Consider the following 15826-nt stretch of genomic DNA (forward strand, 5'->3'; position numbering starts at 1 on the left):
AGGGTTAGGTGACTTACTCAAGATCACAGGGAGCTCCAGTTAGATTTGAACTGGACTTTCCTGGTTCTCAACCTGCTGCTCTAACCTACTACCTATTATTTTCATGGAGTGTCAATTTATTGTCCTTCTCTTCCCATCTCCTAGGTGGACAAGAAGAGAACAGGCTGATTTCTACAGGACTGTCTCCTCGTTTGGTGTCATCTATGACACAGACAAGAAAGCCTTTGACTGGACCCAGTTCAGAACTGTGTCTCGTTTGGAGAAGAAGGCAGATGAGAGCCTGGAAAAATATTTTCACAATTTTATTGCCATGTGTAGAAGAGTCTGCCGCTTGCCCCTGGGCAAAGAGGATGGTGAGAGAGTATTTGTTGCTTACATAAATGAAGCAAACGAAGATTTCCCAGAAACAGGAGGCTGTTTTATTTCGCAGCATGGCAAGAAAAGGGCTAGATTTAGCAGTTAGGGGTGAGATGGAAGGATTGTTTTTGAATATTGAAGTTTCCTGGAGTTTTTCTAGCGTTGATTGAATGTAGATTTTTTTTTAATGTATTAGTTGCTCCTGGATGTAGAATTTTTTTTTTTTTAGTTTAGTGCTCTATCCTTCTAAATCCCAGCTCAAGCTGAGTTAAATATTCAAGTACATTAGTTATTTCCCTATCCTAGAAGAGCCTCAACTCAGATTCTCACTGATGTGATGCCACATCTGTACAAGGGAATTATGTAAGCAATAGAGAGCATCTATGCTGCAGGGTGGTAGGGGAGGGGTAGAACATTGTATGAACATTTGAGAATCAAATATGTATGTGTGATTTTCCTACCCTGACCTAAACACACACACTCTTGGGGATGCCTGTTTCTTTTTTTTTGTTTGTTTGTTTCAATTCAGGAAAAGATAAACAATTTCCCCCCACCCCCTGCAAGCCATAACAATTGTAACTCAATAAAAGAGAATGTACAGTACACAGCTAAAATCAACCTTTGAATCCCCTCATTTACTAAACAGTACATCTCTGACAAATCCCCTCTCCTACACCCACCATACCCCAACCCCCCTCCCTTCCCATCGAAGTTTGAAAAATGCCCTCCAGTTGATCAGGGTGTTTACTGTTGTTTCTTCAGGAAACACATCCTGAGCAACCCCCCCGCCCCCCCCCCCCCCCCCAACGCTCTCTGAGCAGTTAGCTCAGCCAGATAGGTCCATTCCTCCTATGATCTGTCAAAACAACCATGTCGTCTGTCTGTCAGTCAGTCAGTCAGTCAGTCAGTCACAAACCACCTTCAAATGCTATAGCCAGTCCTGCAAAGTTGGACCCAGAGATTCTATTTGGCAGCTATCACACATTTGGCTGCCACCAAACAAATTTGTTTAACCCTCTGTGCCACTTAGGTCCTCTTTTATTGCTGATGCCCAGCAAGCAGGCCTCAAACAGTGCTCCATGCAGGTAGCAACAATAGTCCGAAAGGCCTGAATCTTCCTACAGCACCACAAGATATGGTAAATATTCCTTGCTCTTACAAGCATCTCCAGCAAATGTTAATGGAATTCTGAGGAAACACGGCTGTAATCATACTGGAGTATAATACTAGCGGGTTACCACTTTATATGCATTTTCCTTAATCAGTGTACGGAGAGATGCTTTTTTAACCACAAAATATTAATTTCCGTTCCCCATGTGAACTCCTTCCCAAGTTCCTCTTTCCTTGAACCATAAATTTCCATTACATAGCTTCCCACTATTCCAGAACCTGTGGATAGTTGTGTCCATCAACCAGCAGGTGAACACAGAGAACTGAAAACTAGACTGAGAATCTCTCTTGGCACCCAGTCCAGCTCCTCGGTATTTTCTGTCTCCAGCAGGTGGATGGGCACACTTTTCAGCCTCTGGTTCTAAGTGCTTTGCTCCTGGTCCAGTTGGTCAACTGGTCCCCAAGTTGAGTTTGCAGGTGACTCGAGTCTGCAGAGTTAGATCTGGAGGTCTTCAGATACCTGTCTGTGATGCCCTACAAATTTCCTTTTCCCCTCATCATCTCTCCCCTGTTTTCTGTGGAGCTCTTCTTTTCCAGCACAACAATCTTAAAACAAGAAATAAAAATAGAAGGAAAGAAGTTTGCTGGATAGCATGGGGCAGAATATCAATCCTGAGCCTTTCTCATCTAAAGTAAGACTTGTGGAGACTGTGAGTTGTGGGGAGCAGCCAGCAGTGGTTCTAACTAAAGTTTGACTCAGAACCACTTGGAGAGGTGCAAGTTCTACTTGGTGCACGGGAGGGATCCTGACTTACCACTTGGGACACATTGTGTTGCGCTTGTTCTAGTCGCGGTGAGTGGCGACTCCTGCGGCAGTTAAGAGGTGTTTCCCCTGGAGTTTGTGCAAGCCAGGAATCCCACGGAATGCGGAGGAAATAGTTGGCGGCAGCACATCTTCGGATTAGGCGCAGCATCCAAATATGCCAGGGTCTTCGTGCTCTCTGGCAGGGCCAGTGCACAATTTGATGCAGCAGAGCACAGGAACAGACCCCATTTTGTTGGGGCCAACTGGCAGTGAGGAGCAACTTCTGTCTGATCACGTACGGAGCACAGCTGCCATTTTATAGCCTCAGGGCCCAACACAGCATTCAGCTGCATCAGAATCTTTGTTTGTTCTTACACTAGACCTATTTACTGAAGCAGGGACAGTCAGAGTTGCTGCAAGGTGCTTCAGTTTCTCGCTCCACTCCCCTCTGGCTCCTAAGAGATCTCGTTTAGACCTCCAGGAGTGGGCAGATGAGGCTATCTGTGCTTCTCCCTACTTATCTAATGAGGCGCCATCATTGAAGGAGCCATTAGAGGGGGTGATCTGAAAGTATTGAGGATGTTTCATAAAGAGGAGATCAGTACTCCGTTTTTTTTTTTCCCCCTTGAGGCACTGGTGGTACTTTCCATTGAGGAGCCTTCTGTCTCGGCATCAAGAGTGCCATCTTCATTGATCATGAGGGGGGCTTAGAGGCCCTTTTAAGGCATTCACGATGAATCCAGACATTAAGGATCTGATTATAGCAGAATGGTCCTCGCTGGGCATGGGGCTGAGAGTGGGAAGAGCCATGGCTCGCCTCTACCCGTTAGTTCCAGGGTAGACTCCCTGGTTATGGCAGTGACTAAGAAGTCGACCTTGCAGATGGAAGCATTGCCCTAAAAGACCTATAGGATAGGAAGCTAGAACGCTCACTGAAACAAGCCTTTTAAGTCACCTTTTTGGGTCTTCAAGCGACAGTGTGCAGCTCATTTGTGGGAAGAGCATGCCTGAAGTGGCATCAGCAGTCGGCATCACAAGATGGGTGCCATAACAGCCTGCTGGAAGCGGGGTTGGCCTACTTGTCATAAATAGCATCCGCCATGTTACAGGTTGTAGCCCACAGTATGTCTTTGGCTGTCATAGCACATCGGCAACTCTGGTTGTGGTATCGGGCAGTGGATGCAGCATCAAAGTCTCATGTAGTTAAACTGCGCTTTCAGTGCATGTGGCTTTTTGGAGAAGATCTCGGTAACATGTTGAAAGAACTGGGGGAAACTAAGCCACAGCGTTGTTGGCGGATAAGCTGAAAGTTTCTGGTTGTCTGTCTTCAGGGGGCTCTCGATTCTGAGACAGCAGATGGTACTGGCCTGGTTGTCAGCAATATGGTCAGAATTTCTACTTCCTTTCATGTGGAGAGGAAATCCTTCTCTCAGCTAGAGCGCCCAATGCCTCCAGAGCAATGATGTGAGACTGTCCACTCTTCTCTTTCTCTAGTGGGAGGACATCTTCAGGAGTTTTGGGAGGAGTGGGACAAGATCACATCAGACCAGTGGGTTCTGGATATTCTTACAGAAGGTTACAAGTTGTAGTTCTCCTGCCCGGTCACTCTTCTCTTCTTGCAGTCTCCTTCTCAAAAGGGAGCCAAGACCATAGTAAATTCCTAGCTGGTGCCCCAGGCCATTGTTCCAGTTCCTCAGGCCGAACAGGGACGTGGGAAATACTCTACATCATAGTCCCAAAGAAGGAAGGCAATTTTCATCTGATCATAGATCTCAAAGTCTAAAACACTGCCTCCAAGTGTCCCATTTTCAGATGGAGACACTAAGAGCAGTCATAGCCTTGGTTCAAGCGAGAGATTTTCTCATCACTTTTGATCTCAAGGAGGCGTGCTTGCATATACCCATATGGCCGCTGCATCAGAGGTTTCTACGTTTTGCAGTGTTGTGTCATCACTTCTTCCAGTACAGAGTTTTGCCTGTTGGTCTCGCCATGGCTCCAAGAATGTTTACAAAGGTTATGGTTGTGGCGGTGTCCTTTGATGCCAGGGAATCAGTGTTCACCCACATCTCGGTGATTTTGTCATTTGTGCTTCACCCTGTTTGGACAGTAATCTTGTAAATTACTGCATCCATATTACATATGGTAAGAGGTATCAACACCCAGTCTACAGGACCAACATAAACTAGACTCGTTACTCGTCAATCTAGAAGCCTTATAAGGGGTCCATGGTGCCCTATGTGCTACATAAAAAAAGAGATTGAGTTACTGAAGCAGATGAATAGGCCAAAAAACTTTCCATACCTCCTCATCAGTACTGTCCCCCAAATTGTGCTCTCTCACCCTCTATAATACAGTACACACATTCTTCCTTATGATAAACCGCTGAAGCCTTCTTCGATTGTCTGATAAGCCCAACACAGAAATTGTAAACCCAGGTCACCAACCTTTAGCCACTCAATACCCTGTAAACAGTGTCTCAACTGCAGCCACCAGAAGTAATGCCGAGATTCCAAATGAAACATAAATCCTCAAATGTCCTGAAACTTCCACCCCGAAACAACTGACAAATTACACCCCCTTAGCCTGCGAATCTGACTATCTTATAACGCTGTCCTGAACCTTTACCTCCAAATTTCTCTACAACGAAATGCAATCAGCAACTGGTCAAAACAACCCCAGTCCCCGAGCAAAAAAACTTCAGCACCTGCAAAATCAAAGACTGAGGTTCAACCTGTCTAACCTGCACTGTGAGCAAATTACACAAAGGGTACAGAGCCATAATTTCCCCCTCCAACAGCAGCGACCTAGGACCCTTCTCGTTCCCTCCAGTCAAAAACCAAGCCACTGCTGCAGTGACCAGAAAGGAGATCAGGTTTTTAAATGTGTGTGCATAGTTTCCCTGGGTTAATTTTCAAAATGGAAATGAATAAATTCTTTGAAAATCTAACCAAGTCCACATAGAGAAAGCTATGTGTATTCTTTACACGTATAGGGGCACTTATAACATTTTCCCTATAAATACAGTTCTGCTTTTAATGTTTCAGAAATAACATAACTAAAAATACATATTTGTATTTGTTCTGTTTATTCTGCAAAACTGTCAAATATTGCTTAATGCTTAGAAGCAGAACATTTCATCAAATTTTTCTTACAGAATTTTTTGATCATTTGAAAATACATCTTTTTTTGTTTGTTTTAATCACTATGTATTCATATCTGTTCACAGGCACACCAGATCCTGCTATCTATGTTGATCCGATAACAGAAGAACGGGCTGCAAAAACATTGTACCGTATTGAGCTCATCCGCAAGGTCCGAGAGCAAGTATTGAAGCATCCTTATGTGCACGAGCGCATGAAGCTCTGCCAACCTAGTCTTTATCTCCCAGTGTGGTGGGAGTGTGGAAAACACGACCGAGATCTGCTGGTTGGCACTGCCAAGTATGGCCTGAATCGCACTGACTACTACATAATGAATGATCCCCAGTTATCGTTCCTGGATGCCTATCGAAATTATTCTCGGCATAATACAAAGACTGGGGTTCCAGGCCCAGAAAAACTATGCTGTCCCTACCAGGGTAGCTCCAAACTGTACAGTTCAGTGGAAAGGACTTGTGAGTTACTGGAGAATGACACTGAATGTCAGGTTAAGCTAGAAAACTTGGACGATGCTCTTGCCAACCCTCCTTGTAGCTCACAAGATGGAAGCAGTGAAATGTTCCTGTCCAAAGTTAGGGATATTATGTCCATTAACCATGATGATTGCTCCTTACCTGAACCTTTGATGTGTATGATGTATGAAGAGAAAACGTACAGCAGTCCAGCATTAGATGCAAGCAGCAGTGAACAAAGCTTGCTTGGTCCAGAAACCCTGAACTATGCAGAGGTGAGAAATGAGGTTACCAAAAGTCTGCTCTGTAAAGTTCATAGTGATGAAACTCTGTATGACTATGATCCTGAACCTACCATGACAGATTGTTTCTTGGAAGGTATGGAAGCAGAATACCAGCACACAGACAACCAGGAAGGAGAGCACAGCCCTCTGGGTTCCACGGGGTTAAATGGTCACAGCAAGACATCTCCTGTTGGAATATCAGAACCCTTACAATACCCAGAAGACATTCAGGGAGTAGATGAGGAGGGGTCAGGTAACCCTGGTGTGCACAGCTTTGATAGAAAAATACCCCCAAGTCAAGGCTTCACTGGACTATTTGGAGATGAGTCTTTAGAGGATAAATCAGCTCTGAGTTGCAGTCACAGCCCTGGAAATTCAGATGTGTTATCAGACAAGTTGGAGGATCAGAACAGGCCACTGGAGGAGGTGAATAATAATGACTCCCAAATAAACATAGGAGAGGGTGAGGACTATGAGTCTAGCACTGACTGGATGATGGAAGTCTATCGAGATAATATAAATGGTGTCACCAGTGAGATAAACCATGCTAAGCAAACAGAATCCAACTCTACTAGCCAATATGAGACCAGGAAAGCAGGGAGTACAAGTAACGTGGAAAATCTGGGGAGCAGCACAGAGCAGAATCTGAATGGCTGTGAAAGTAAACCCATAGAGAAACTTTGTGAACCACACAAGATTGGTGAGGTTCTGTCTGGATTCCTTAAGGATGATGATGTTGGTGTGAAGGAGGAGCCCCTGGAAGGAAATCCTGAGGGTGAGCTGCACTTTCCAGCCTTCCTTGTGGAAGGAGATGGGCCCATTCAGGAGGAAGGTACAGATGCAAAATGTAATGTTAAGGAAGAGGACAAAGTTGAAGACTTTCTATTTCCAGGTATTCCTTTTATTTTTAACAATTTTATCCCACACGCAGTCATAGCCAGCGGCCAAAAAGCAGAGTAGAGTTCCTGTAAGTGATATTTCCAGTACGTCACTTTAGGACAGAGGTTATCAACTCAGTCCTCGGGACACACCCAGCCAGTCAAGTTTTCAGGATACCCACAATGAATATGCATGACATTTGCCTCCATTGTAGGCAAATCCGTCTCATGCATATTCATTGTGTGTATAATGAAAACTTGACTGGTTGGGTGTGAGCTGAGGACTGGGTTGAGTACCCCTGCTTTAGGATGTATGTTCACTATATATATTGCGGGAATTTTGCACCAAAAATTTCAAATTTACGCAAAAGTAATATTTAGATTTTTCACACAATAATTTAAAATAACAATATAGAGCTTGCTTACAAATAGATATGTCTTGTGACAGGGTGTGTAGACTTTGCTCTGTGTGTGAGTGTAACTAAAGATTGCATGTGGTGTTTTTCTTGTTTGAAGCCCCACCCTCTCTTTTCCCCTCACTCTTCTGCCGCTCCTCCCCCTTGTTTAGTTCCCTCCCTCTTTCCACTATTTAGAATATTTGTAACATACATCTGTCCATCCCTCACCAAATAAGGTATTAGGTACCCTTCCTCTTCCTCCGTCAGATGCTCTTTTCACATTGGGGAACCCTCTTGACAATCATTAGTCCCCTTTCTCCCCATCAAACATCTCCACTCTTGCCTCCTTCCCTGGCAAACACCCTTTTCCTGTACCCTATCAAGTATTTCTTCTCTCTTCCCATCTTTCCCCTCTTCCCCATCAAGAGAGTAGATCTATAAGAAAGCTTGTAAATGTTGATATTCCAGTCAGACCCGTTTGCTGGTGGTAGAGTTTGGACAGGGTGTACATTTATATGTGTAGATTATATCATACTGTAAACTGCACGTGTAGATTATATCATACTGTAAACTGCACGTGTTCTGTAAGAATCTAGACACTGCCATTTACACCTCTATGGTTGGTATAAGTGCCCCTGCTTAAAATACAGGCATGAATTTGATCTGTTATGCCAGTAGTATTTTATAAAGAAAAGTGGGTGCCTACTTTCTTGTATTTATTTATTGTGAACATTTATATCCCACATAATCCCACTAAGGCAGGCTCTGTGTGGCTTACAACATTTGATGAAAAGAACAACATAATAACTCTAGTACAAAACAGAGAATAAGGCGGATGAGGGAGAGGGAGGGAAACAGTAGGAGAAAGGAATGCGGGATAGCAGGAGATCAAGCAGCAGAGGAGTATGAACGATCACATAGGTAGGTCTTTAGGGACTTCTTGAACAGACTGTGATCAGCTGTCTCTCCCATTTGACATTTCTCCCATTAGATTGTAAGCTCCTTGGAGCAGGGACTGTCCTTTTATTAATCTGTACAGCACTGCGTAACCCTAGTAGCGCTCTAGAAATGTTAAGTAGTAGTAGTACTCTCTTAATGTTGATGGTAGAGCATTCCAGTAACGGGGACACATAAAGCTAAAAGAGGAGGCAAAGAGTAGTTTGTATCTTAAGTTCCTGCAGTTAGGAAAGTGGAGATTGAGATAGGTACGGGATGACTTCTCGGAATTTCTGGGAGGGAGGTCAACCAGGCTGTACATATAAGCTGGAGCGTCCCCGTATACAATCTTGTGGGTAAGGGCACAGATTTTGAATTCAATACGTTCTTTAATCGGGAGCCAGTGGAGCTTCTCACGAAGGGATTTTGCTGCCTCAAACCGAGATTTGCCAAATAGTAGCCTTGCCGCTGTGTTCTGCACTTTCTGGAGTTTCTTAAGGGTGTGTTCTTTGTAGCCGGTGTAAATTCCATTGCAGTAGTCAAAATGGCTCAATACGAGGGAGTGGATTAGAGTCCTGAAAAGGTCAAACAGTAGGAACTGCCTGATACGCTTAAGGGACCTCATGGAAAAGAAAATTTGCTTCGTAATTGACAAAACTTGAAGGTCGAGAGTCAAGTGGGAATCCAGAATAACCCCAAGTAGCTTCAAACTTGCTGCGATAGGGCTGGAGAGGTCCAGTGCAGCAACCGTGCTCGCTATAGACTTTTTGAACTGGGAGGAGAGAATGAGGCAATGCGTTTTTTTCCTTATTAAGCTTAAACTTAAATGTGTTAGCCCAATTGACCATGATGGCGAGACTGTTCTGAATTTCTGCTGAGATTTCCGTTAAGGAAGATCGGAAGGGGATGTAAATAGTCACATCATCAGCATAGATGTCGGGATTCAGGCCATGGTTGAAAAGGGCCGCTGCTAGGGGAGTCATCATGAAGTTGAATAGGGTAGACGATAGGGGGGAGCCTTGAGGAACTCCACAGTGAGATCTCCAAGATGGGGAAATAGTGGACTGGACTTTGACCTGATAGGATCGGCAAGACAGAAACTCCCTAAATCAATCCAAGACAGTACCTCCAACACCATATTCAGCTAGTAACGTAAGGAGGAGATTGTGGTCAACCATGTCGAACGCGCTCGACATATCAAATTGAAGAAGTAAGATGTTTTTCCCAAAAGACAGTTCCTAAAGTTGGACAATACTGTCTCGGTACTGTGTTGAGACCAGAATCCAGATTGGGAGGAATGAAGAATCGAAACTTTATCCAAATAATCAGCGAGCTGAGAATTTACCATGCTTTCCATAGTCTTGACAAGTAATGGGATTGTAGCAACAGGGCGATAGTTATTATTATTTATTATTATTATTTATTGCATTTGTATCCCACCTTTCTCCGAGGACAAGCAGGCTGCTTGTTCTCACGACTGGGTGACGTCCGCGTCAGCCCCCACCAACCGGAAAGAAGCTTCGCGGGACGGTCGGCACGCAGGGCACGCCCACCGCGCATGCGCGGCCGTCTTCCCGCCCGTGCGCGACCGCTCCCGCCAGTTACTTTTTTTCCGCGACTGGAGAGAGTTGTGCAATTGCCTCTCTCTCTGTTCAGCCGCCGGATTTTTCGACCGCGTTTACGCGGATCGTCGCTTTTGGACCGTTCGGTTTCCTCTTTTTCCTTTCTTTTGTATTGTTAAAAAAAAAAAAAAAAAAAAAAAGGGATTTCGCGCGTGTGGAGCACGCGCTCCCCTTTTCCCTCGCTTCTAGCGGGGACGCCACGTTGCGGCCTAGTGGCCGCTCGGTCGGTTTGGTTTTTCGTGGTGTGATTTTAGCCACCATTGCCGACTTTGACTTCGCCGACGCGATTTTTCCGTCGATGTCCTCGAAGGTCCCGAGTGGATTTAAAAAGTGTGGTCGCTGCGGCCGGCCGATCTCGCAGACCGACACCCACGCTTGGTGCCTCCAGTGCCTCGGGCCGGAGCACAATCTCAAGTCGTGTGCTTTGTGTCTCGGTCTCCGGAAACGGACTCAGGTTGCGAGGCAAGTTCTACGGGACCGTCTTTTTGGAACTTGCGCCGGCCCCTCGACGTCGACCTCGACGGCATCGGTATCGAAGGCCGGTTCTTCGGTACCGGTATCGATGCCCGAGACATCGGCACCGATGGCAGCGACCCCAGGAGAACAGGTCCCGTCGGCCCGCCGGTCCGCCGGTGAGAGTGGGGTTGAGAGGCCGCGTGGGCAGTCGGCCCCGGTCACTCCCTCAGCTCGTGAGCCACGGGACCGAACCCTGTTGGACCCGGTACCTCGAGACCGAGGGGGATCGACCTCCTCCTCCTCCGTGCCCTCCGGCGCCGGTGACGCGCACCGGAAAAAGGACAAAAAGCGCCGTCACCGGGAGCCCTCGGTGCACCCTGAAGAGGAGCCGACGCCGAAGCGTCATCGCAGAGAGGAGAGATCTCCGTCGGTGGTGGAGGTACCGACGCGTCGGGGTTCCGGCACCTCGGTGCCGTCTCCTGGCCCCCAGCAGCTTCTGGCACCGACACCCTTACCGGCCCCACCGCCTTTCCCGGCAGCGGGCCTGGACGAGTGCCTCAGAGCCATCCTTCCGGGGATCCTGGAAGGGCTGATGCGCCAGCGCCCCCGACGCCGATGACTGTGGCGCCGGCGAGCTCTAGCCCGGCGCCGGGGCTGTCGACACCGCCGCCGCTTGCGGTGCCGGTCTCGACCGCCACGCAGGTGGAGTCCCCGTCGACGTCGATGGAGGGAGCTCCGTCCCCGCCGGCGCGGGAGTCCACCGCTCGACGACGCCGAGACCTCGGTGCCTCGACGTCGAGCCGGGCCCGGTACCGGACTCAGCTACATGAGCTAATGTCCGATACCGAGGATGAGGACTCGTGGGGGGAAGAGGAGGACCCGAGATATTTCTCCTCAGAGGAGTCTACGGGCCTTCCCTCGGACCCCACGCCGTCACCTGAGAGGAAACTCTCTCCTCCTGAGAGTCTCTCCTTTGCCTCCTTTGTGCGGGATATGTCTATAAGCATTCCCTTCCCCGTGGTCTCTGTGGAAGAGCCGAGGGCCGAGATGCTCGAGGTCCTCGACTATCCATCACCACCTAGAGAGTCCTCCACGGTACCGCTGCACAATGTCCTGAAGGAGACGCTGCTTCGGAACTGGGTGCGACCACTAACTAACCCCACCATTCCCAAGAAAGCAGAGTCCCAGTACAGGATCCACTCTGACCCAGAGCTCATGCGGCCCCAGTTGCCCCATGACTCAGCGGTCGTAGATTCTGCTCTCAAGAGGGCACGGAGTTCGAGGGATACTGCCTCGGCGCCCCCGGGGCGGGAGTCTCGCACTCTGGACTCGTTTGGGAGGAAGGCCTACCAATCCTCCATGCTCGTGACCCGCATCCAATCCTACCTGCTCTATATGAGCATCCACATGCGGACCAATGTGCAACAGCTGGCGGACCTGGTCGATAAGCTCCCGCCGGAGCAGTCCAGGCCATATCAGGAGGTGGTCAGGCAGCTGAAGGCGTGCAGAAAGTTCCTGTCCAGGGGGATTTTTGACACCTGTGACGTGGCATCTCGTGCTGCGGCCCAAGGTATAGTGATGCGCAGGCTCTCATGGCTGCGTGCCTCTGACCTGGACAACCGCACCCAGCAGAGACTGGCTGACGTCCCTTGCCGGGGGGATAACATTTTTGGTGAGAAGGTCGAGCAGATGGTGGACCAACTGCATCAGCGGGAAACCGCTCTCGACAAGCTCTCCCACCGGGCGCCTTCAGCATCCACCTCAGCAGGTGGACGTTTTTCCCGGGCCCGGCAGGCTGCACCCTATTCTTTTGCAAAGCGTAGGTACAACCAGCCGGCCCGAAGGCCTCGTCAGGCACAGGGACAGCCCCAGCGCGCTCGTTCCCGTCAACAGCGTGCGCCTAAGCAGCCCCCTGCGCCTCCACAGCAAAAGCCAGGGACGGGCTTTTGACTGGATCCACGGGAACATAGCCGCCCTCAAAGTGTCCGTACCGGACGATCTGCCGGTCGGGGGGAGGTTAAAATTTTTTCACCAAAGGTGGCTTCTCATAACCTCCGACCAGTGGGTTCTCCAAATAGTGCGGTGCGGATACGCCCTGAATTTGGCCTCCCTGCCTCCAAATTGTCCTCCGGGAGCTCAATCCTTCAGCTCCCATCACAAGCAGGTACTTGCAGAGGAACTCTCCGCCCTTCTCAGCGCCAATGCGGTCGAGCCCGTACCACCCGGGCAGGAAGGGCAGGGATTCTATTCCAGGTACTTCCTTGTGGAAAAGAAAACAGGGGGGATGCGTCCCATCCTAGACCTGAGAGGCCTGAAGAAATTCCTGGTCAAAGAAAAGTTCAGGATGCTTTCCTTGGGCACCCTTCTGCCACTGATTCAGAAAAACGATTGGCTATGTTCCCTGGATTTAAAGGATGCATATACTCACATCCCGATACTGCCAGCTCACAGACAGTATCTCAGATTCCGCCTGGGCGCACGACACTTTCAGTACTGTGTGCCGCCCTTTGGGCTCGCCTCCGCCCCACGAGTGTTTACGAAGTGCCTCGTGGTGGTGGCGGCGTACCTACGCAGGCTGGGAGTGCACGTGTTCCCATATCTCGACGATTGGCTGGTCAAGAACACCTCGGAGGCAGGAGCCCTCCGGTCCATGCAGTGCACTATTCAACTTCTGGAGCTGCTGGGGTTTGTGATAAATTACCCAAAGTCCCATCTCCAGCCATCCCAGTCTCTGGAATTCATAGGAGCGCTGCTGAATACCCAGACGGCTCAGGCCTACCTTCCCGAAGCGCGGGCCACCAATCTCCTGGCCCTGGCTTCGCAGACCAGAGCGTCTCAGCAGGTCACAGCTCGGCAGATGTTGAGACTTCTGGGTCATATGGCCTCCACAGTTCATGTGACTCCCATGGCTCGTCTTCACATGAGATCTGCTCAATGGACCCTAGCTTCCCAGTGGTTCCAAGCCACCGGGAATCTAGAAGATGTCATCCGCTTCTCCACCAGTTGCCGCACTTCACTGCTCTGGTGGACCATCCGGACCAATTTGACCCTGGGACGTCCATTCCAAATTCCACAGCCTTCGAAAGTGCTGACGACGGATGCATCTCGCCTGGGGTGGGGAGCTCACGTCGATGGGCTTCACACCCAGGGTCTGTGGTCCCTCCAGGAAAAGGATCTACAGATCAACCTCCTGGAGCTCCGAGCGATCTGGAACGCACTGAAGGCTTTCAGAGATCGGCTGTCCTACCAAATTATCCAAATTCGGACAGACAATCAGGTTGCAATGTATTACGTCAACAAGCAGGGGGGCACCGGATCTCGCCCCCTGTGTCAGGAAGCCGTCGGGATGTGGCGTTGGGCGTGCCGGTTCGGCATGCTCCTCCAAGCCACATACCTGGCAGGCGTAAACAACAGTCTGGCCGACAGACTGAGCAGAGTCATGCAACCGCACGAGTGGTCGCTCCATTCCAGAGTGGTACGCAAGATCTTCCGAGAGTGGGGCACCCCCTCGGTGGATCTTTTCGCCTCTCAGACCAACCACAAGCTGCCTCTGTTCTGTTCCAGACTTCAGACACACGACAGGCTAGCGTCAGATGCCTTTCTCCTTCATTGGGGGACCGGCCTCATGTATGCTTATCCTCCCATACCTTTGGTGGGGAAGACCTTACTGAAGCTCAAGCAAGACCGCGGCACCATGATTCTGATAGCGCCCTTTTGGCCCCGTCAGATCTGGTTCCCTCTTCTTCTGGAGTTGTCCTCAGAAGAACCGTGGAGATTGGAGTGTTTTCCGACTCTCATTTCGCAGAACGACGGAGCGTTGCTGCACCCCAACCTTCAATCCCTGGCTCTCACGGCCTGGATGTTGAGGGCGTAGACTTCGCTGCGTTGGGTCTGTCTGAGGGTGTCTCCCGGGTCTTGCTTGCCTCTAGGAAGGATTCCACTAAAAAGAGTTACTTTTTCAAGTGGAGGAGGTTTGTCGTTTGGTGTGAGAGCAAGGCCCTAGAACCTCGCTCTTGCCCTGCGCAGAACCTGCTTGAATACCTTCTGCACTTATCAGAGTCTGGCCTCAAGACCAACTCAGTAAGGAATCACCTTAGTGCGATTAGTGCTTACCATTATCGTGTGGAAGGTAAAGCCATCTCTGGAGAGCCTTTAGTCGTTCGATTCATGAGAGGCTTGCTTTTGTCAAAGCCCCCTATCAAGCCTCCTACTGTGTCATGGGATCTCAACGTCGTCCTCACCCAGCTGATGAAACCTCCTTTTGAGCCACTGAATACCTGCCATCTGAAGTACTTGACCTGGAAGGTCATTTTCTTGGTGGCAGTTACTTCCGCTCGTAGGGTCAGTGAGCTTCAAGCCCTAGTAGCTCATGCTCCATATACCAAATTTCATCACAACAGAGTAGTGCTCCGCACCCACCCAAAGTTTCTGCCGAAGGTGGTGTCGGAGTTCCATCTTAACCAGTCAATTGTCTTGCCAACATTCTTCCCCAGGCCGCATACCCGCCCTGCTGAACGTCAGTTGCACACATTGGACTGCAAGAGAGCATTGGCCTTCTATCTGGAGCGGACACAGCCCAACAGACAGTCCGCCCAATTGTTTATTTCTTTCGACCCTAACAGGCTAGGGGTCGCTGTCGGGAAACGCACCATCTCCAATTGGCTAGCAGATTGCATTTCCTTCACTTACGCCCAGGCTGGGCTGACTCTTGAGGGTCATGTCACGGCTCATAGTGTCAGAGCCATGGCAGCGTCGGTGGCCCACTTGAAGTCAGCCACTATTGAAGAGATCTGCAAGGCTGCGACGTGGTCATCTGTCCACACATTCACATCTCATTACTGCCTCCAGCAGGATACCCGACGCGACAGTCGGTTCGGGCAGTCGGTGCTGCAGAATCTGTTTGGGGTGTAAATCCAACTCCACCCTCCAGGACCCGAATTTATTCTGGTCAGGCTGCACTCTCAGTTAGTTGTTCTTCGTAGGTCAATTTCTGTTGTTTCCTCGCCGTTGCGAGGTTCCATTGACCTGGGTTCTTGTTTTGAGTGAGCCTGAGAGCTAGGGATACCCCAGTCGTGAGAACAAGCAGCCTGCTTGTCCTCGGAGAAAGGGTATGATACATACCTGTAGCAGTTGTTCTCCGAGGACAGCAGGCTGATTGTTCTCACCTACCCTCCCTCCTCCCCTTTGGAGTTGTGTGTTTCATCTTTTGCTAGTCATTCAACTGGCGGGAGCGGTCGCGCACGGGCGGGAAGACGGCCGCGCATGCGCGGTGGGCGTGCCCTGCGTGCCGACCGTCCCGCGAAGCTTCTTTCCGGTTGGTGGGGGCTGACGCGGACGTCACCCAGTCGTGAGAACAATCAGCCTGCTGTC

At 49.4% G+C, this 15826-nt stretch overlaps 1 protein-coding gene across 2 annotated transcripts in view; it reads left to right on the plus strand.

The window, feature by feature from the left end:
* The window catches only part of CHD6 (chromodomain helicase DNA binding protein 6), a 218829-nt gene that overhangs the window by 167125 nt on the left and 35878 nt on the right, over positions 1-15826 (plus strand). For both annotated transcript variants that reach the window (XM_030212950.1, XM_030212951.1), the window contains 2 exons: positions 145-353; positions 5499-7058. In XM_030212950.1, coding sequence (XP_030068810.1) covers positions 145-353; positions 5499-7058 — 1769 coding nt within the window. The remainder of the gene's footprint in view (positions 1-144; positions 354-5498; positions 7059-15826) is intronic.

The sequence above is a fragment of the Microcaecilia unicolor genome, chromosome 8, assembly GCF_901765095.1.
Source record: "Microcaecilia unicolor chromosome 8, aMicUni1.1, whole genome shotgun sequence".
NCBI classification, from domain to species: Eukaryota; Metazoa; Chordata; class Amphibia; order Gymnophiona; family Siphonopidae; genus Microcaecilia; species Microcaecilia unicolor.